General features: G+C 43.4%; 1 protein-coding gene across 6 annotated transcripts in view; it reads left to right on the top strand.

The window, feature by feature from the left end:
- The first annotated feature begins 8,510 nt into the window (after positions 1-8,510).
- Positions 8,511-20,157, top strand: part of LOC137482412 (integrator complex subunit 6-like) — a 39,737-nt gene continuing 28,090 nt past the window's right edge. For 3 of the 6 annotated variants that reach the window (XR_011004051.1, XR_011004050.1, XM_068204686.1), the window contains exons 1-2: positions 8,520-8,805; positions 8,889-8,966. Coding sequence is in view for 4 of the 6 variants with exons in the window: in XM_068204686.1 (XP_068060787.1) it covers positions 8,539-8,805; positions 8,889-8,966 (345 nt within the window). In the remaining 2 variants the exon portion in view is untranslated. Of the gene's footprint in view, positions 8,806-8,888; positions 8,967-20,157 lie in introns of all 6 variants that reach the window. The other 3 variants (XM_068204689.1, XM_068204688.1, XM_068204687.1) reach the window with 3 other exon arrangements.

Genomic DNA, 20,157 nt, shown 5'->3' with positions numbered 1-20,157 from the left:
GAGATAAATGCTACAATTAAATGCCCAAACATAGGATTGAAATTTTCCTTGGTTTTACCTGAGCTAATGCAATATTCTCTCTCTGTACAATTATACGTGTGGTTGCTCTAGGGAAAATGGGGGGAGGGTTGGATTGTAAAGCTCTGTCAGAAGCATCTCCTGCCCTCTGAGGGAGTCTGCTGGAAGATAGAGTCGGGCAGGAGAACGCAGAGAATGTTTGGTGCTCCTGCGTGATGTGCAGTACCCGGGCTCACGGCTCATGAACAGCAGGAACTGCCACGCTGTTTCCAGGAACAGCCAGCAGCGCTCAGGGACGGAGGAAAAGGCCACACACCCGATCATCTTGACTTCCAGCTCTGGTAAGGGTTTGAAAGCATAATAGTTTCACCAAAGCTACAGGGTTTATTTGTTGTTGATCACACTGTGCCACATGAATTTCTTTAATGCCTTTTAAAATCCATTTTCAGCCTCCACAACCTCCTGAGGCACTGACTGCCACAATGCAATTATGGATGGTAGGAAAGAGTACTTCCTTTTGGGTGTATCTGTTTTAAACCTGCTGCTAAATGCCTTTGTGCCTTTGCTGGATGCCCCCTCAGCTTTTGTACTGCAAGAGAAAGTGAACAATTACTCTGCATTTACCTTCTCCATTCGGTTTTACAGACTGCCATCATTTCCCGCTGCAGTCATCTTTATTTTTCCGACCTGAAGAGCCTTTGTCTATTTCATTTCTTCTTGCTGTGAAACTTCTGTATCTCAAAAAAGATAAATGTGGGCTTTTTATTACTTCTCTCTTTTTTTCCTTCATTCAGACAAAAGTGTCAAGGAAACCCTATACAGGAATGCCATGGTTAAAAGTTTCTTTGGTGCTTCTTTGTGCCAAAATAATTAGCTTTTGGCTCTTGGAAATTACCAAAAGTTTCTGAAAGGAAGAGAAAATGTTGTTCTTGTAATCGTCTCCAGTCTGAGATTGTGTTCATATACAAAACTAGGTAAGAGAATGCAGTAAATAAACAGAAGTGTCTGGGTTTGAAGTTCTCCTTTGTTGCCAACAAACCTTCCAACTTCATACATAAAAATTGAGTGAGTGCAAGGAAGTGACAAAACTGGGACCTGAGAGTTCAGGAAGTTCAGTAATTCAGTTTGTACTGAACAAGGTCAGCAGCACTAACAGGACACAGCATCTCCAGAGAGAGTGGGGCTGTTTTATTCCACTTAGTCCAGAATAAGCACAGTATTTTCTATTATGTCTAAATCTGAAGGGACAGAGGAGTAAAAGGGAGCACATTTTTATTTTAAGTTTCTGTGTTCCTATCTGGCACAAATACTCCATCTGAGAGAGAAAAATGCAAATGTCTCCAGATCTGAGCACAACCATCTGCAGGGAGCACCTTGCTGTCCTTTCAGTCTGGCAAAGTCACAAAGCTCTTCCACCTTGTGCCCTTTTTTCCTACCTTGTCGCATTCGAGCTGACTCTTCAAGACTCTGTACAACTACTTCTTGCTTCCTGCTGTGTCTCAGTTCTTTGGATTTCCCATCTGCTGTGTGCTGCTGGCAGTGCTGCTGCCCCACACTGTCTCCTCTGCCATCTCCTCTTTCCATGTCCCTACGCAGAGAGCTGCTCTCAAAAGATGTGGTGGTGTTCCTGCCTAAGGTCTTCCTGGAAACTTGTTTCTTACAAACAAGATACCCAATATCTCAGGAGAGGAGCTTTCACTTCCTCTTCTTCATTGTCTATCTAAAAAAAAAATATATATATTGAAGAATAAAAAGATCTTTGTTTTATTTTCCCATGCACTTGCTTTTTGCTGAGTTTCCTGCTAAGCCCCCAGTGCTGCTTGGGCCTTTCCCTCCTGCCCTGCCTCGCTGTCTTGTTACCACCCACTCATTAGATCATGGCTGAAATTAGCTGGTGAAAACTACAGGGCAGGGCTGATGCCTCGCCTCAGTAGCGAGGGCTTGATATGATTTTAAGTTGTTTTCAAAAAAATAGTGAAAACAAGAAAATTAGCACGTCTGCAGCTGGGGAAACCAAGGTAGGAAGGGCCGGTACCCATGGAAAGTGCTGGTGAAGGTCTATAACAGAACCAGTGAGAGCTCACGTGGCACCAAAGCCTTGTATTCCAAGTAGATCAGTCTGTCTGCTTTTGTAACTCTCTTTAATGATAAACAGTCTTAAGGATTAAATATGGAATTCCTTTGGGGGAGAAATATTTTGTGAAAATTGCTTATATTAGAATGCAATGTTTTTATGGCACAGTGTTTTCTGTATAATTTTTGCTTGTTTTGGGGGAACTAAATAATGATAAAGATACTCATGTCAGGAAGTGTTTGGTTTCAGTAAGATGATGATCTCTTAAGGATATGTTGGAAATGTTAATATTCATCCCTAAATGGTAATATGTCCTGTTTGGGACCAGTAAGTTACTTTAGGTGCCCTCAGCATGGAGTTAACATCCCATGGAGTAGTGTCCCATCAATATTTTGGAGACTGTTGCCAACTTTTTTTTTTTTTTTAAGACATAAGGTGCCAAGCCAGTGAGGGACAGTGGGTGTTCCCAGTGCTGTGAAATGATGGTGAGGGGTGAAAGGTGACTTGCTGAGCTGAAATCAGAGGGTGAGGCTTCCAGCAGGTCTGGTCTGCTTTGGATCAGGCACAAGCAGCATGTGGAGTGCAGTCAGGTTAGCTAAACTTTCTCTGTGGGAGATACTTTGAACTCTGCAAGGGAGAATTTCTGTTGCAGACAAGCCATGTATATAGTAAAAAATCATAACTGTGTCCAGAAATGAAACAGCCAAGTGTGGCTTTTGCTTTATGATAAATCATGTCAGTTCAGAGCAGGTTCCCAGCCCATGAGTATTCTTTGCCATAAAAAAAAATGCTGATAGGTAATAGATGAAACAGTGTGAACTTCTCACTTGGTGGCACAAATCCGTGTAGCACAGCCTGGGAAAATGACTCTCCTAACCAGTCCCTGTTGGCTCCAGTCTATTTAAACATATGTGTTTTCAGGTTTCAGTTCTGGTAACGTTATGCTGCTTTTATGACTCTTCCTCACAGGAACCCATGGAGAAGGATGTAGTTTTCCTCAGAAGTGGCAATTTTTTAGTCTGTCTTTATATTTTACATTGTAGAATGTAATAAAATAAAATCCTGCCACTTGTGCATTTGTTTAATTCATATTGCTGCTTTCTACATTGGTAATACTCTGGATTTTTTCTTCTTTTTTTTTTTTTTTTAATGCCTTTCATCCAAAGATCCCAAGCTGATTTGGCCTGATTCCCAGGTACAGCTTAGCAACACTTAGCATAAGACGAATAAAAGGAAGTAACGGGGAATTTCACACAGTTCTTGGCTGGCTGTCAGTTCAAATGCACCTACAGTCAGAGCATCCCCAGCCCATGAGCCCCTGCTTCCCGTGGCTGTGACTGCCTGATGCAAGGCTCCTGTCTCAGCCACAAATCCCTCTCCCTTTCTCTCACCCCCCAGAACAAGCTCTTTTGTCTCCCAGTGTTTGTCAGCAAGAGATGATAAATCTTTCCTAGGGGAGAACTTGGCAGGACATATGGGGGCTTGGGGCTGGGGCCATTAATCTGATGTTATTTGCTGTTGGATCACAAACATGCACAAGGCTGAAGCACACACTTTGGGTTTTGTATCTCCCTGCATAGGTGTGTGCACAATTTAAATTTTTTTCCTTATCTTCTGATGTTTAGAGTAACGCAATTCTCCAGTTTGCTAAACAGAAGGTTTCAGTTTCTTTTTCAGCAGCCAGAATATTTTTCAAACTTTTGTTCTGAATGTTGTTTCTTCTTTGGAGAGACTCTTGGACTTTGAAACCTGTTCTCATATGGAAAGCCTTGCTATCTGGAAATCTGTTCTGGCTTGCTTTGCTGCTCAAAGTGCTGCTTCGTGGGTTCATTTTATGTCTCCTCGGAGACATTTTGTCAGAATTTTGCTTATCTACCAGTATTACAAAACGATCCCCCATCTTAAGCAACCAATCACTTCCTCATCCCCTTCTCATTGGTCTTAAAAGCAAAATGGAAATTAAACTGTCTGCTGTTACGCAGGCTGTGGATCTGGTTTCACCTTTGGACTCTGGGCAGTATTAGCTGTGCTTGCGTAAAAACTTTGCAGGAAGAGGAAACCTTGCCGAACTGTGCACAGCAAAGGGTTAACAAGTCTGAGGGAGAAGGGGATAAAATCAGGATGGCTGGACTCTGCCCTTTGCCAAGTGGCTGCTTTTTCTGAAGTACATGGAAGACAGATGAAAAACCTCAGAGTTGCCCTGAATTATCTTCCTGAGCATACAGCTCTCTCTTTTTGTAGTTAAATATGACAGTTATAGTGCAGTATTTATGCACAGTCAATAAATCAGCAGAAAACGTGCTGCAGTCAGGGCATGTATCCATAGTCTGTTCTTTATATTTTAGCTGAAGATGGAATTCCTGAATTTGCTGAAGCCTGTGAAAAGAAATTCAGGTGCACATCTCCACCAGAGACTTACACAAATTCTGATGGCTCACAGTAGCCAGGGTTTGCTCCTCAGCTTCCATTACTGTCCTTCCATCTGCAAATCCACATTCCTGAAAAGCAGCAAAAAGACACATTTTGGATCAGGCTCCCAAACTCTTGAGTGGAATCACTGCAGAAAGGACATGGAGCAAGTGAAAGGGGCAGAAATCTTTAAGGATGGGTTACAATTTTGTGGAAGTTTGCAGTGTAGTTACAGAAAAGAAAAAAGGTCCTGCTGAGCAATATCCTGGAAAATACTGGTTTGGGGGTTTTGTTTGTGTTTGTTGGTTTGGGGTTTTTTTTTCTGTTTTGTTTTTCCAGAAGGGGCTCTGTGACACACTGGCAGAAGCAGCCTGGCCTTTTCTAGTGTCTGGCTTAAGAGCAGCTAACTGCTGATGGGGGAGAATATTTTGCCCTGATACAGCACACAATATCACAGGACTTGAATTTGCTCAGCTTCTGCCATCTTGAATATAACTGTGAAGGAGCTGTTATTCAGAACAATTTCTTACCTTCCACACCCGGCTCCAGCTGCACACAAATTCTTTAAGTTAACAGGGGATTTCACCTTTCTGAAAGGGACAGCACAGATCCATGGTTGCCTAAGAGCTAAACCCTTCTGAATTCTCACTGTGGTACTGAAAAATGCACCTTCTATGGTGCCAAGTAAGTCCCTTAGCTCTGGTGACAGCCTCTTTTTTGTGTGTGATAGGGATCATACCTCCCAGCTCACTGCATGGATTAATCCATATTTTCATAGTGATTTAGCAGAGACCATTTCTGCTCTGGCTGGAAGTGTTTTAAATTAAGAAGGAAAATCATCAGGGCAGCTGTATTACATGACCAAGATAGGGATCCACAGCAGCAGAAGGAGGTTCGAAGGGTTTAGCTGTTGATCCAGATTTTAAGTAGATAATTTCTGACTAAATATCCAGTGTGCCCCAAATTCAGGTGGCTAATCAGTGCCAAAGCTGAGCACCTTCAGTGTCTAAAACAGCATGGCTTCTCTCTCACAGGTGTATTACTTGTTCAGGATAGAAAACAGCTAGGTGAGAAAAAAGTAAGATGAAGCAATATAAAAGTGTTAAGAAACAAACCGTTAGTGCTAAAATCCTGTTAGAGGCAACAGCCTAGATGTTAAGCTGTGTTAGAACAAGAAAGAGAAAAATAATACTTTATCAGCACAACAGGGAAAATACCACTGATCTGTTTGGTAATTCTAGTCAATTTTTGAACCAATCCAGAATTCTGTTCCTTTTTACTATGGGATAGAATATCTACACAGAAATTATTTCAAAATATTTAATTATAGGAGAGCTTAACCTGCTGTCCCTGTTGTGATTAATTTCCCCATAAAGACATATCGTAGATGAAGAAATGTAGTAGATGAGTGTATTTTCAATTAAAAAACAAGAAAAGTTTAAACTTTATGGAGATGATGAATGTCTGCTGCCACAGCTGCCAGGTAGTCAGCTCTGCAAAAACAAACTGTATGGAGGAGGAGTAAAAGCCACTCTAGCTGTATTCATGCACGTTAGCAACCATGGTGTCTGTAATTTCAGGAATTAAAAGGTATCTCATTAAACTAAATAAACATCTTGCATTGTGCCTAGAAGATTGCTAGACTTTAGCTCTTGTGGTGTCCAGCTGGAGCAGGATCCAAAAAACAAGGTCCTCAAGAGAGAAAGAGGGAGAGTATGTGAACCTTGCCTGCTGCTGCCCTTGGAAAGGTCAGCCTGTGAAATGGGAAACAAGAGTTTCATCTTGACCTTTAAATACTATGTTTGGATAGGAAAGAAGTAGCTTTTAGGTATCTGGTGGTCTGGAATTATATAAAAAAAAGGTGAGGATATGAATTAGTAATTGTTTAGCATTTCACACAGCCAGTGAAGGAGGCTGCAGGACACGGGGCGTTGGGCTGCCAGCTGGAATTGGCTGAGGTCAGCTGGAGGCAGAAGGAGTCTCTGACCTCATCTGGTTGACATGAGAGCAATGTATAGGTGGCCTCATCGAGTTCCCCGTGCCAGGACCTGGCAGTGTTAGGTGGCTTCTTCTACCAACCGTTCAGTTTCCATTCAGGCCTTTGCAAATCCATTCCTGTCCAGGAGTTATCTTTCCAGGCTAACATGCAGCCGTACAAAAATATAGTATCTGCATTTTTATCTTATCTCTAGAGATTCAAATCCCATTTGTTTCAGTCTGGCTCCGTTCATGTGCACTAATGACGTGCGAAAAATATTTATCTGTTTATCCCTCCTGACCTTTCTGCTATAATTGTTAAAATTCAGAAACCATAATTGCAGATACACATGCACAACTTATGGAGGGCCTGGATAATGGAATGGAGTCTCCAAGTTTGACAGGATTCTTTTTCAAAATGAGCTGCTTTTCAACTCTTTAACTTACCTACTTTTGGTTCTATAGAATTAATTAATGAGATGATGTTATTTAAAAAATATCTGCAGAGGTTTTTTAAAAGACAAACTTCTTTCTAAAGCCAATATAGAGACATGGCAGGTCCTGTGTGCAGATGTTGAGCTTTTTCTGTTGACAAAAGGGATGAGTATATGCCTGAATCAAATGAGTTTACATCTCTTGATTATTCTGATCAAAATGGGCAATGGTATCTTTACCAACATTTGTATTTTGTAATGCTTAGTAATGGGGCATTAGAATTCATCTGTGTCCGAGTGCTTCACAAAAATTGAGTGAGAACGGAAATGGATTCTGCCTGCTGTTGAAATGAATGACAAAAAAAATGTGGAAAAAGCATTTGAATTTAAAAGCACTGGAAAATATTATCAGTTTCTTTATTACTTTAAAGTAAGGTACATGCTGGCAGTGCTTCTTCTGTGTGTTTTGGATTTACTCCTAGAAGAAAACAAGCATTCATGAGTGGACATAGTGCTAAATACTTCCTCAGCCTCCTTCCCCTTATCTGGTTGCTGTTGGTGGTGGCTGCCAGGCCCATTGGAGCAGGACACCTTGAAGAGGAGGCTCAGCGAGGACCTTATTTTCTCTCCAAAATTACCTGAAAGGATGTTGTAGCCAGGTGCAAGTTGGGCTCTTCTCCCAGGCAACAAGTGGCAGGACAAGGGGACGTGGCCTTGAGGTGTATGGGGAAGTTTAGGTTGGACATCAGGAGGAATTTCTTCACAGAAAGGGTGATGGGTTGCCCAGAGAGGTGGTGGAGTCACCGTTCCTGGATGCGTTTAAAGGAAAGCTGAAAGTGGCACTGGGTGCCACGGTCTGGTTGACATGGTGGTCCTGGGCCATCAGTTGGACTCGATGACCTCACAGAGACTTTCCAGGCCAATTGACTCTCCGATACCTCCTTTCAGATAATACTTTTTTTTTTTTTTTCTCCTGAGTGGTAGGAAATATTGCAGGGTTTATGTATTTTCAGCTTTGCCACAATGGATTTGTTGCCATCCCGCCTTGATCTAGGCAGCCCGCGGTGCCCCGTCAGCGTGCGATGGCCAGATGCAGGCACTGCCTGTGGGAGACGGCTGTTACCCGACCTGGGAAAGGACCGCATGTGGGGGGCCGGGGATTTAGTGCTTAAGTGAAACCTCTGGAGACAGGAACGGGGGCGATTATGTCACCGGGTGAGCTGCTGAGAGGCTTTGCTCGGCTCCCCGGGACCAGCACACATCTCCCGCATACTCCCCAGCGCCATCGAGGGCTGCGCGGGCCGAGGTGAGGCAGCGGCGGGGAGGTGCGAGGCGGCGGCGCGGTGACTCAGCCGCGGCTACCGGGAGGTACCGGGGGTGCACACGGCGGGATTGCGACCGCGACCGACCGTGAGGGGCCGGCCCGCGAGGGGCCGGGCGGAGCGGCCCCTGGCGCGCGGGGCGGGGGACCCCGCAGAGGGGCGGGGCGGGCGCGCCGCGCGTGTGACAGGTGCGGCGCGCGCGCGCCCGCCGTCACCCCGCTCCCCCCCTCCCTTTCCCTGCCCCCCCCCCCCCGCCCCGCGCACGCCGCCATGAATATGCAAATGTCGGTATAATTGCCAGCCAATGGCGTGCGCGCTGGTCACATGGTGCTGGTGGAGGCTCAGGGAAGAGAAGTTGAGTCCGGGCGAGCTCGGGCAGCGCCGCCAGAGCCGAGCGAGCCGCGGGCGAGCGCCGCGCCTCCTCCGCAGGGAGCCCGCCGGCCGGGGCTCTGCCTGGACCATGCCGATCCTCCTCTTCCTCATAGACACGTCCGCCTCCATGAACCAGCGGGCGTACCTGGGCACCAGCTACCTGGACATCGCCAAGGGCGCCGTGGAGATCTTCATGAAGGTGAGTGCGCGGCGCCGGGGGAGCCGCCGCCCCGCTCGCCCCTTTCGCCCCGCTCACGCCGCTTCTCTTCGCTCTCTCCGCAGCTGCGGGCCCGGGACCCGGCTAGCCGCGGCGACAGGTACATGCTGGTTACGTTCGACGAGCCGCCCTACTGCATTAAGGTAATGACCCCCCCGGCCGCCTCGGCCCCGCGGCGGGGCCGCCCTCGGCGCGGCGCGGCCCCGTCCGGCCCGGCGGCGGCAGCAGCAGCCTGTGAAGATGGCGGACATTTTGCTTTTGTATGGAGGAAAGAGGCTGAGGGCGCTGCTGAGATGGAGGAGGGGGGGGGAGGAGACGGGCGGGCCGTGATTCACCGCCCCGGCGCAACGAGGGGCGGCCGCGCTCCGCCCCCCGCGGGGCGGTGGCTCCGGCGGGGCCATCGCCGCGCTCGGGCCCCGCGCGGCCCGGAGACCCCCGGGGCTCGCGGGCTCGGTGGGGCGGGCAGCGCCCGAGCCCGGCGGGCAGGGCAGGGCAGGGCGAGTTACCCCTCAGGGGCAGCGCGGAGGCCCGGCCCTGGCGCGGCTGTGGGTGTGGGACAGCACCCGCGGCCGTTTCCGCCTCTGCGATTGAAGAAGCCACAGTGTTGGGGTTTGTGTCCCCCCGTCTCCCCCGCCCCGTTCATCCCGCTGAGCACGGTAGCCTGCACCCGTTCTGTGGAGGGTGCTCGCAGCCGCCACTCCGTGCAGGGTCGTGGTGAGCTGGATGTGGAGCCATCGAATCATCAAGGTTGGAAGACGCCTTTAAGATCACCGAGTCTAGCCAGCAACCCAGTACCGCTACTGTAATTCGTAAACCACTAAATCATATCACCCGGTGCCAGCCTCTTAAACACTGCCAGGGACTCTACCACCTCCCTAACCAGTTTGCCCTCCTGAGTCATGAAAAATTTCCTCCTGATATCTGATCTGAATTTCCTCTGTCCCAGTTTAAGGCCATTTTCTGTGGTCCTCACTGCAGGCACAGCAGAAGACACCAGCCCCTATCTCACTGCAGCCTCCTGTAAAGGAGTTGTAGAGAATGAGGTTTGCCCTAAGCCTCCTTGAGAGTAAATAAGTCTGCCTGGCTGGCTCCTCTTGTCCCTGTTTTCTCTTTCCTCAAGTTAAAGCAAGTATGGCCATGCCGTTCTCATTGACTCGTCTGCACCATGAGGTTTAGGCAGAAGTAAAAAAAAAAAAAAAATCGTGGTGCTGCCTCCATTATGCTGTAGGCTGCAGCTTGCTGATGGAAACATCCTGACTGAAAACACTTAGGTAAAGTGTGTCACAGAAAGCATTGCTGTGGGAGCTTTAGAGTCCTCCTGAATAGTCCTGGATTAGGACTATATTTGCTCAGAGTAATACACTACTTAAGATAACTGTTGAGCTGTAGACCCATGCTATGAAGGCCAAAGAAGTTAATGTATGAATACATTGCTGGTCATCCTAGAGAAGAAAGGAAAATATTCTGTACATCTCACAGCTAGAACTTCTTGAGATGTTTAAGAAGTAAGTAGACTCACTGGTGCTGTGAGCTTGTTCACATCTCTGATTTTGAGGAAATGTAACTGTCTTGAGCTGTGGATCTTGGCTCCTTTCATCAGTAATAAATTTACACAGCTTTCTGAAGTGACGAGTCACAGAGTAAGTATTCATTATTTGGTATTGCTCCTTTCATTTGCTCAGAAGAAGGTGTGAAAGTAATTTCTGTGAATTGAAACCATCCTTGACTTTCAGAAAGTTACTGTCAAAAAACCTACATCTGCCTAGGAGAGGTGTTTTTTAGATGAGATGCACACACCATTTGCCCCATCTGTGTTAGTGTCTGGATGCAAACCCTAAGTCTTTGTTATGCCAGTGGTGACTGGATTTCTTGTGTCCTAGATTTCTTTTCTTATAGTTTTGTGTCAAATATTTCACAAGTGTATCTTATGTTTGAGAAATGACCTTGCTCCCTGCAGTGACAGCAAGCATACTGGTGATTTAATAAAAAAATTACTTTGCTGCTGGAAGTCTGTGTGGTAATGCTACAGGTTATTACCATGTCGATACTCAGATTTGCTGAGGAAGATCCTTGTGTTTATTAAGCATCTGTGTACATTCTGGTGTGCTAATGAGCATCTGACTGTTAACAGTTTGAGTAAATAGTAATTGAAATAAATGGGGCTGTGATACCCGTCATAGCATTCAGTCATATTTAATATGCATTAAATAGCCAAGGGAAAGGAAAAGTATTGTGGTTCTTGTAACTTGCTAATTTTTCTTCTTAGAAATTTATATTTCTGCCTTTAGCACACTGGTTTTTAAAATGGACCTCAAACAATCTTAAAATATTTTTTCAAAAATTAGTAACTTTTCTAGAAACAGGCTGCAGATTCAATAAATATCTGATTATAGTAATTATGATCACAAGTGCAACTCAGCTATTGCGTAAAGACTTCATGGGATAATGAGTGTCTTTGGGCTGTCATCATGTCTGTTCCTTGAGCAGAGAAAGCCTCACAGCAGTGATGACACCCTGTTTGAAGACTTGTTCTCAAGACCTGCTCTGGCATTTATGATGTTCCCTCTGATGTGTTTTTTAACAACCACAGTTGTGCCAGGAAAATTTCCTGGTCTAGGCCATATTCTCTATGCCTTACAGAACATGCTTGTAAACATAAAAAATCTGGTTTCTTTGGTAATGGTGCTGCAGTTAAATGCTTTATTTGTCTTGATTTGGAGAATGTGAAAACAAACCTGGCAAGTGAATGCATTTTGCAGGCTTGCTTTCCAAGTATGTGCAGCAATGGCTGTTTTAGCCTCTTGTTTTCTTTATTATTTATACTAATTAAATCACATAGTCTCTCAGACAGTTTACCAGAGAATCACTTGAGGGAAATAATCTGGTGGGGGAGTTGAGACCACCTAGGACACAGAGGAATTACAGGAACCTGAGTTTTGGAGCAGGGGTAGCTGAGATACATGTTTTGGATTGGTTTGTTTCAGAATTTGTTTGCCTGTAGCATTAAATTATTTCAAACCAACAGCACTGGTTCACTTTTGATGGACAAGAATATATCAAGAAAGTATTATGCATATATATTGTATTGTGCTAAGTGGAAGCATCATGCTGTTGCACAAACAATTTGCCAAAATCTGTGAAAGTAAGGTGTTTTTGAAACTGTCTTTAGTATAGATGGTTTGAAATTGTTTACAGGACCTGTTGATTCTGTTTGACTGCTTATATCTCTCTGTGCCATTTTTTAAACATGGAATTATTTAGTCTCTCAGTTTGCAGTGGGGCTCTGCAAAGAGCTGTGATGACAAGTGTCTAAAGAGGAGTCAAGGTGCTGTTCTGGGCAGGTGGGGATGGCAGGAATATCAGCCCCACTCTGGCAGCAGATGCCTCTGGAAACTCGTCAGCTGTTTGGCTTCTATTTGCTATATAATGTATAGGTGATTTGTGACAGCAGTTATGGTGCAACCGCTTATAACTCTTACTTTGTTTCCAAAATACTCTACAGTAAGAGACAAATATTTAATATTTTAAAAACATCTTAGGAAATGTATTAACCTTGTAATTATCAAGTGATGTGATTCTGTATAGGTTAGTGGAAAAATACCTGTACATTCCATTGGACACTCATTTTATGAACTAAGGGAAAACTAGTATTTCATGAAGTAAGAATTTTCAACCTAATGTTTTTAGTGTATTTTTTAGATTAAAATTATGATAGGGTGCTATCAAGTGAGAATGTGCTAGTTGGTGGCATGTTAACATGGAAGTGAGCTAGTCTGTTCTGGCATTTGGGTATCTGATTTTGGGTATTTGGCATGCATGGGAAGGTAATAAGATGTACAGTAAAGCACCTTTGTAAAAGGCGTCTATTACTGTTAAAACACTAGTGCTTAAATTTAGGTATGGAAGGAGTTTATTTCCAATGTGTATCCAGTTGGGCAAGAAGAAATGGGTTCAAGAACAGCCTTGCTGCCTGGCAGGGTGTTTGATGTTCCTGGCCTTCTGGCAAGGGAAGTGCATTGTCCTGTTCAGGGAATACAGTTCCTGATGTGTCCTTGCTTTGAGGACTTTCTGTCCATGGATTGCTAGAGCCCGGATCTTGCTCCATCTCGGCCGTGTTGTGACCTGGAGCTGCAGCACCTCCCAGCACCTGCGAGCCTTGTGTGCCAGCCCCACCCTTCTCATCCCTTCCTGCACAAGGTGGCTGATCCGGAATGCTGGGGGAGGGTGGGAGCAGGCCAGGCGTGTTACTGACAGTTGTGCGCAGCACTTCCCGAGCTCGCTCGGTGTGTGGGTCAGGGGCCTGTCATGAGCTCTTGCTATGGCCCTCATGTCTTCTGTGGCTTTTTTCATATATTTACCCAATCGATTTTTTTTTTAATCACATAAATTTCAGCCTCTCCTGTCAAATATAGGTGTTTCTCTGTACATAAGCGTGTGTTGTGGTGTAAGTGGGCAGAATCTTAAGCCATTTTGTTTATTTTTTTTGTGAAGTAATGGTGCTCGAGTAAAAGTATGAAGAAAACAGAACAGTCTTCTCACCTACCCTTTTCCCTGCAAGCTTTTCCTATTTTCCAGTGATGATGTTTCAGCAAGATCTATCTAGATTTGTCTGAAAATTGAGCTCATGCCAAAATCTTAGCCAAAAGAGTTTTTGAAAAAGAAAGCAAGGCTTAACTCTTCATTTATTTTTCCCAGTCTCGATTTTTGTGAAACCTCACATCCTGCAGGTTGTGGCTTGCTTGTGGTTTTGGGCTGCAAATGGCGAGTTCAGGCCCAGACCAAAAACACAATGGTGGCCTTATGTGAAGTTATTGATTAACTGGACTGCCCTGTTCCCTTGTGACTGATATCTGGCTGCTGGCAGTGATGCGGCCTTTCCTCAGGGCTTGAGGAATATTATTTATTATCTGGTCACAGAAATATGACTTCTGTTTTATGTTCATGTGAGATTCTATTGTCTGACCTTCATAAATGATCTGGTCACAAGTCAGACGACTGAGAGAACATAAGTTATATTCTGAAATACATATTTTCCTCCTTCTGTTGTGTCATACTGAATTCAAGAGTCAGCTGTGACTGCACTGCAGAAATAGGCTCCATGAATTTGAGTGCAGAAATATGTACATAGCTGTCTAAGAAGTAGCTCAAATTACTTTATACAGTGTGTGTGAAACACTGCACTGTTTGAGATGTGCAAACTGGGACTGATGGATAGGATGCCTTCCAGTTCCTCTGCTGTTCCCTGCTAGCCTGAACATATGTTTCAGTGCTAAAGAGCTCTCTTGTGGAAGCAGCTCTTCATGATGGACTCTGAACAACCTCTTCTTTTTTTCCTGAAATTCTGGAGTTGGATTGGGATATCTTAGAGGCTGGAGCAGGAATTTGTAGAGGCTTTTTTAAGCATCTGTCAAAGAATACTTACTGTATGTAAATAACCTGCTTGTTTATGATATTGAAATAGTGCTTCAAAACTGGGAGTTCATAAGGTCACACTTGAGGAGACTAACTTTGCTGTCTTTTATTTTGGTGGCACAGAAGCTTCCGGCAGAAGCATTTTTAAATTTTGCTTTCATGGAAATCCTGTGCTGGTGCATAATGGAACTGATTACCGCTCACTCTGCACAAGGCAGGGGCAAATGAATAGGCTGTGCTGCTGAAAGAGATGCGAGATCTGTTTGTTTCTGGAAGAAATTAGATCAGAGCTCCTTCAGAGAGAAAGAGAAACCCAGCCATGAAACCTGTTGGGTTCGAGGCACAGATCTGCAGGAATGCTGCCTGAGGTGGTAGGAAATGCATTAGTGTGTTTTTTCATTTCTCTGAAAGAAGAAAACCAGAGGAATACCTAGTATACTGTAGCAGGTCCACAGATTGAGCCTCAGTTGATTAAGTTTTTACAGAAACCTTGAGACACTGAAAATCATTGGGTTTTATATGTAAAAGGTCTGACTTTTGGCAGGCACGAGTACTCGGTGGTCTAGCCTGTGCTGTGGAAGGTTGGTGTGAGCAGCTGGGAATACACTTGGAGGTTTACAGGCTGGCAGTGGGGTGTGCAGGCAGAATTTTTGGTGCAAGGCAGATAGCAGCTGCAGGGACAAGAGGGAAGCTGCTATCCGAGAGGTGCAAAAGGGACAGGGAGCTGAGGTCAGTGGGAGAGGCCTATCTTTCTCTGCAGATATGCTGTTAATGATGTACACACGTAGTGAACCCACTAGGCAGGCATTGTTGGAAAGGGGGAAGAGAGGTGCTGAATGTAGTACTGAGGGACTGGATGTAGTGTAAGCAGCACACAGTGTCTGTTCTTGATAACTGTATTCTGTACTTGTTCAGTGGAGAGAGATAACCGTTCCTGTTCTACCACTATACACTTTTTGGGTCAGTTACAGCAGTATTTTTATTTCTGAGCACCAACATCTTCCATTGCCTTGGAAGTACTCCACACACCTCTCCTCCACATCTTCCACTGTGCATGTTTGAGGCTTTGTTGTTAAATTGGTGTGTTTTCAGAAGGCTGTCTTCGAGCAGAAATGACTGGCAGGTTAAAGCCAACAATTGCTTTTCCTCTGTTAAACACAGTGACTTAAGGAAGAGAAACAGAAGTCAGTTGTTTAAGGAACACTCGTACAGATAGGATTGTCTATTTTTTTGTTAGGGCAAAACAATCAACTTAATACTGTTTGGGAATAACCACCAAACAGTTTTTACATGCTTCTTTCAATTTAACTGCTTTATCACTTAAATCTGACTGAAGAATATGTTTTTAAAAGTTCTTTTTTTTTAAATTAGGCATCTGTTCTGAAATTGGATAAGTAAGGCCATAGACAGAAGGTTCTTGTTGGTGCAGGTGGTAGGTATTTTAGATACTGTGGTGTTTGTGTCTCAGAATCTGAAAACATCTAAAAATGTATTTTACTAAAATCTTAGGAATCATCAGTTGGCACCCCTGCAGCAAGCAAGGAAGTATTGTAGCTCCTTTTAGCTTATAAAGGTACTAAATTGATTCCTATAGAGTGTGTCCTTTAAAAAGCACATTCCCATTCCTGAGAAATATCATACTGGGTAGTGTAAAATGTGTTAAAATGCTTTTAAACATGCATAAGCATGCTGCTTTACTTCTTTGTGTCCTGGTTGTGAGTTGTAAGCAACCTCTTCCAGGAACTGGTGTAATGGGGACAGAAAATTATAATGAGGAATTTTGTGAAAAGTAATGTACCTTTTGCTTTTAAAAAAACAGAGCAGTAGTAATCAGGGTGATTCATTCTTCTAAAAGGTACAGTTCTGTGCCTTCTGAAATTGAGGTATTTTGTGAAAAATCAAATTCATGCAAGAACTTAAAGGTGATGGTTAAATTTTTGAAAGGAATCTACTTAAATGGAAGGACAGTTCAGAAATTAACTTCTTGATAGACATGAGGGTCTGAACTCTGCTTGGCTGTCCTTTTTATTGTTATAATTTTGAAGTAGTTAAATACTTGAACTTGTGCTTTCACCTGCTGCCTGTCTTCACAGAAGGGCGAGTGTGTGTTGCTGGCTTAATTCTTAATGCAAATATTTTAACTGGTTCTGCTCCTACAGGAATCTGCAAAGTAAAATCTTGCTTTTTCATGTAGGGTGGGTTTCTGCTTTGTACTGTACAATAGATGAGATGCCAGAGGCCTTGAATGGAAACCATCATAGCCATTATAGCAATTTATATTTTCATCTTTTTATTTGGTTCTTTATTTGGGCTTGGACACATTCAAAGATGTAAGCCCTTAAGACTACAGGATAAACTAGACAAAAGTAGATAGGTTTGCATTAAGAGGCTTTACTCATCCTCAGTGCAAAGGTCACTTTTATTTTAAAAATAGCAGCTTAAAATGTGGAATCAAAACAGTTGAGTTGGATCTCCTGAGTTATATTTTTGTAGGGAGGTGTTCTGTAAAGGAGGGTGCTTTGTGAAGTTGGTGGTTCCTGACACATGGAATCTTTGTGGTCTGCCTCTACCCCTTTTTTACTGTTATTATTTCAGTTTCACTTAGGAGGTTTTTGAAAAATGTCTTTTTAGTTGGTATATATATGTAAAAAGGCCTGGGCCTTGCACCCTGGCTGTGTGGTGGGGCTAAAAATATGCACAAAGTACATCTGTGATACCTTGCGGGTGGGCATTCGTTCTTTTTTAACTCAGTGAGAGCTGATGTAGTAGTTGATAGGCTCACATTTTAACAGTGGAAAAAGGTAATGAAGATTGCAGACACTTCTACCTTGTTCACCCTTGCATATTTTATAACAGCTTGCCAGGAGGAACTGTGATTGCAGCAGTGGTGCAACAATGATGTTTTGAGCTTGCTGTGATCTCGAAAAGATGTATCCTACTGTATCCTACACTGTCTCCTACAGTGTTCCCATACCTCAGGCAACTGGGATCCAGTGGGAAAAAGCACGTTCTGTACCGTGTGACCTGTGCTCTGGAGCCCAGTGCTTTTGGAGGGGGGAGCAGTGCAACTCCAAGAGCCCTGTCAGAAGGGTCCAGATGGCTTCAGTCTTAGTGATTCTCTCCACTGTCTGTATTTTGAATGCCCGTATCCTTGATTTTATTTAATAACAGGCTAACAAAAAACCCCACAAAATAAAACAAAAAACCCCACAAACAAAACCTCCAAAAAACCCAAACAGAAAAAAAAAAAAAAGAAAACCCAACAGCCCCCAAAAACCCACCAAAAAACCAACCAACCAAAAAAAACCCCAGAAAACCAAATGTAAAGAGCAGCTGGTGCTGTGTGTAGATTGTTACTTAAATAATGCATTCTTATAGATCGAATCTTGGAATTTCTTTTCTTTCCTAAACTTTATCCTTACAATGCACCTCTTAATGATGTAACTCTTGTGCTTTATACCTCCCAAAAGTATAGCAGGCAATAATTGAAAGGAATTTTTTTGCTTTTTTTTCTGGCCGATTTCAGAACACTTGAAAAACACATAGCAATCAGTTTCAGCTGTAAGCAGCATGTTTTAGGATCGAGGTTTTAAGAATGTGCCAAGAGATTAATTCTTGTAAAGAGACTGTTATTGTGCAGATCAGAATCTGTAGTTGCCCACAGACTTGTATTGATTTGTATATTCACTCTGCAGAGCATTGAAAAAACAAACTTTATTTTGGTGTAAGAACTGAGATTGACAAGGATCTCTGAAGCTTGAACTGCTTATTGTCAAATAAGTAAACAAGTCTTGTTTCATTTTTAAATAGCTATTATTATTTTTATTGTTATGATTTTCTGTCCCACAATTTACCCAGTTATTCTTTCCTTGTGTATCTATGCAAATTTCAGCATAAGCAGCACTAGATTTATTGAATGTTATTCTAGACTAAAAAAACTTAACAGTTCAGAATGCCCTAATTTTACTTTCTAAAGATAAGGCAGTTGTTGGTTTGTCTATGTTCTCACAGATGCTTTTAAAATCTTAAACGTGTGAAATAGTGTTTTAAAAAGTGAGAATCTTGATAAGATGGATGTTGTAGAGCAATTAATTGGGCAGAAAACAAAGATCTACAGTGTGGTTAAGCTGGTGTTGCTATGCTCTGCTTCTAAGTGAGTATAATGCATTAGCCTTGGTCTTCATAGCTTGTTAATGGTTCAGCCAGTGAGTCTTGATTAAAAAAAAAAAAGTTAAGCTCTGCTTTGTGGGAGAATGTGCATCTGTTGAGGAGAACACTTGGTGCCTTTAGCTGCTGCCAGGGCTGCCGATGGTTCTCCCTAGCTGGGATGTGGTGGGACTGGAGGGCTGGATCAGGACCATGTGCCCTGCACTCAGAGGGCCTGGCCTGGGGGAGCTTTCTCTAATCAAAAGGGCTTAAGCTCAGGTAGTTACTTTCGGTCCAGATGACTCTTGCATTAAAAAGACATCCAACCTTGCCATCATCTGAAATAAAAATCTGATCAATAGTAATGCTCCCAAGGCCATCAGTGTATTTTTGGCTGTAAGACAGTGAAGTTATTTATTTGCTGGGCTGGCTAGTTGATATTTCTGTGAGTATATGAATTTAATGGTCATCTAAAGTATTTCTTTTCCTCAGCAGTGTGTTGAGCAGCATTTCAGACATTAATTGAGGAAAGCTGGTGATTAGATGACTCCTTCTAGATCCTTGAGTTTAGAAGTAAATTTGCAATACTTGTAGCACTTTGGTGTGCTGCTGTAGTTCTGTGATGTGCTTTTGGGAGGAAGGAGGAAGGAATGTGGCAGTTTGCAAAATAAACGTGAATCATATTGTGTTATTCCAGCTCTGGGCTGTACAGCTAGAGTATCATCAGTAATGCTTTTCCACTTGATTGCAGAAAATGTGCAGTGAGGAGTCCCTTGTATTGTGTAGTAGCAGCTACTCTGTAACCTCTTAGCTATTGCCTTTGTTCCTTGTGACTTCTCCAGCCATGCTGAGTGTGGGAAGGGACCAGGAGAAGGACAGAGCTGGGGCTGATTGGTATTGAGAGCATATTTGGTAGGCTGGAAGAGCAACAGGCACTATGAGTAGCTGAAAATCTTTGATTGAAACCTCCACATTTCTGCCGTTGCCCTCTCTACAGTGTTTGGATAAGATGCACCTATAATGGTATTTCTGAAATGACTGCTATGCTGCTGAACAGGAGTATGGAGCCTCTTGTTATGCTTACTGTGCTAAGGCTGCAAACTGTGATTACTTCTGTGTTCCCTCTCCATTAAGCTGTTGTGTGAAATGTAGCTTGTTCTGGTTCAGCTCTGTACTGAAATATCATGGCTTCTCGTGTGTTCTTCAGAAATAGGTGCTTTTTAAAACTGGATAGTGTTCTTCTATTTAAATAAGAATGCTTTTTGGAACGGGGTGATACCATGATCTCTTTGGTATTTATACTGTCCTTTCTTCATGTGTTTCCTTTTTTCCTTGTACAAGAAAAAGTGCAGTGAGAGTAACTGTCAAAATACATGAAATACTGTTGACCAAAAAGCTAAATCCAGAGATGGATTGAAGCAGGAGCAGCAGGTAATAAATTAAAAAGGTAGTGAAGGCTTTTTTTCTTTCTTGCTTGGCATTGATTATTATCCCTTGGTTCCAAGCAGTTTCCAGCTTTGAGTTGTTCATGCAGCTTCTGCATTTGGCATTCCTATAGGAGAAGATGCTGCTTCTCTCTAAATGCTGATATTAACAAAAGGCCCCAGTACACGTTTTGTAACCGGAGCTTAAGAATCTCTCTGCTCATGTTTTGCAGGGGTGCTGTGCTTAAAGATTATTTGAGTTGTTTGTAACACAAACATCTTGAATTCTTCTTGAAGGAAAAGCATTTCTATGTCTTATTTAATAGTGAAGTCATCTTGAAAGGACAGTGAG

Source organism: Anomalospiza imberbis, chromosome 14 (assembly GCF_031753505.1).
Source record: "Anomalospiza imberbis isolate Cuckoo-Finch-1a 21T00152 chromosome 14, ASM3175350v1, whole genome shotgun sequence".
Lineage (NCBI taxonomy): Eukaryota > Metazoa > Chordata > Aves > Passeriformes > Viduidae > Anomalospiza > Anomalospiza imberbis.
The sequence above is the reverse complement of the archived record's forward strand: the minus strand, read 5'-3'. Positions and strand labels throughout refer to the sequence as shown.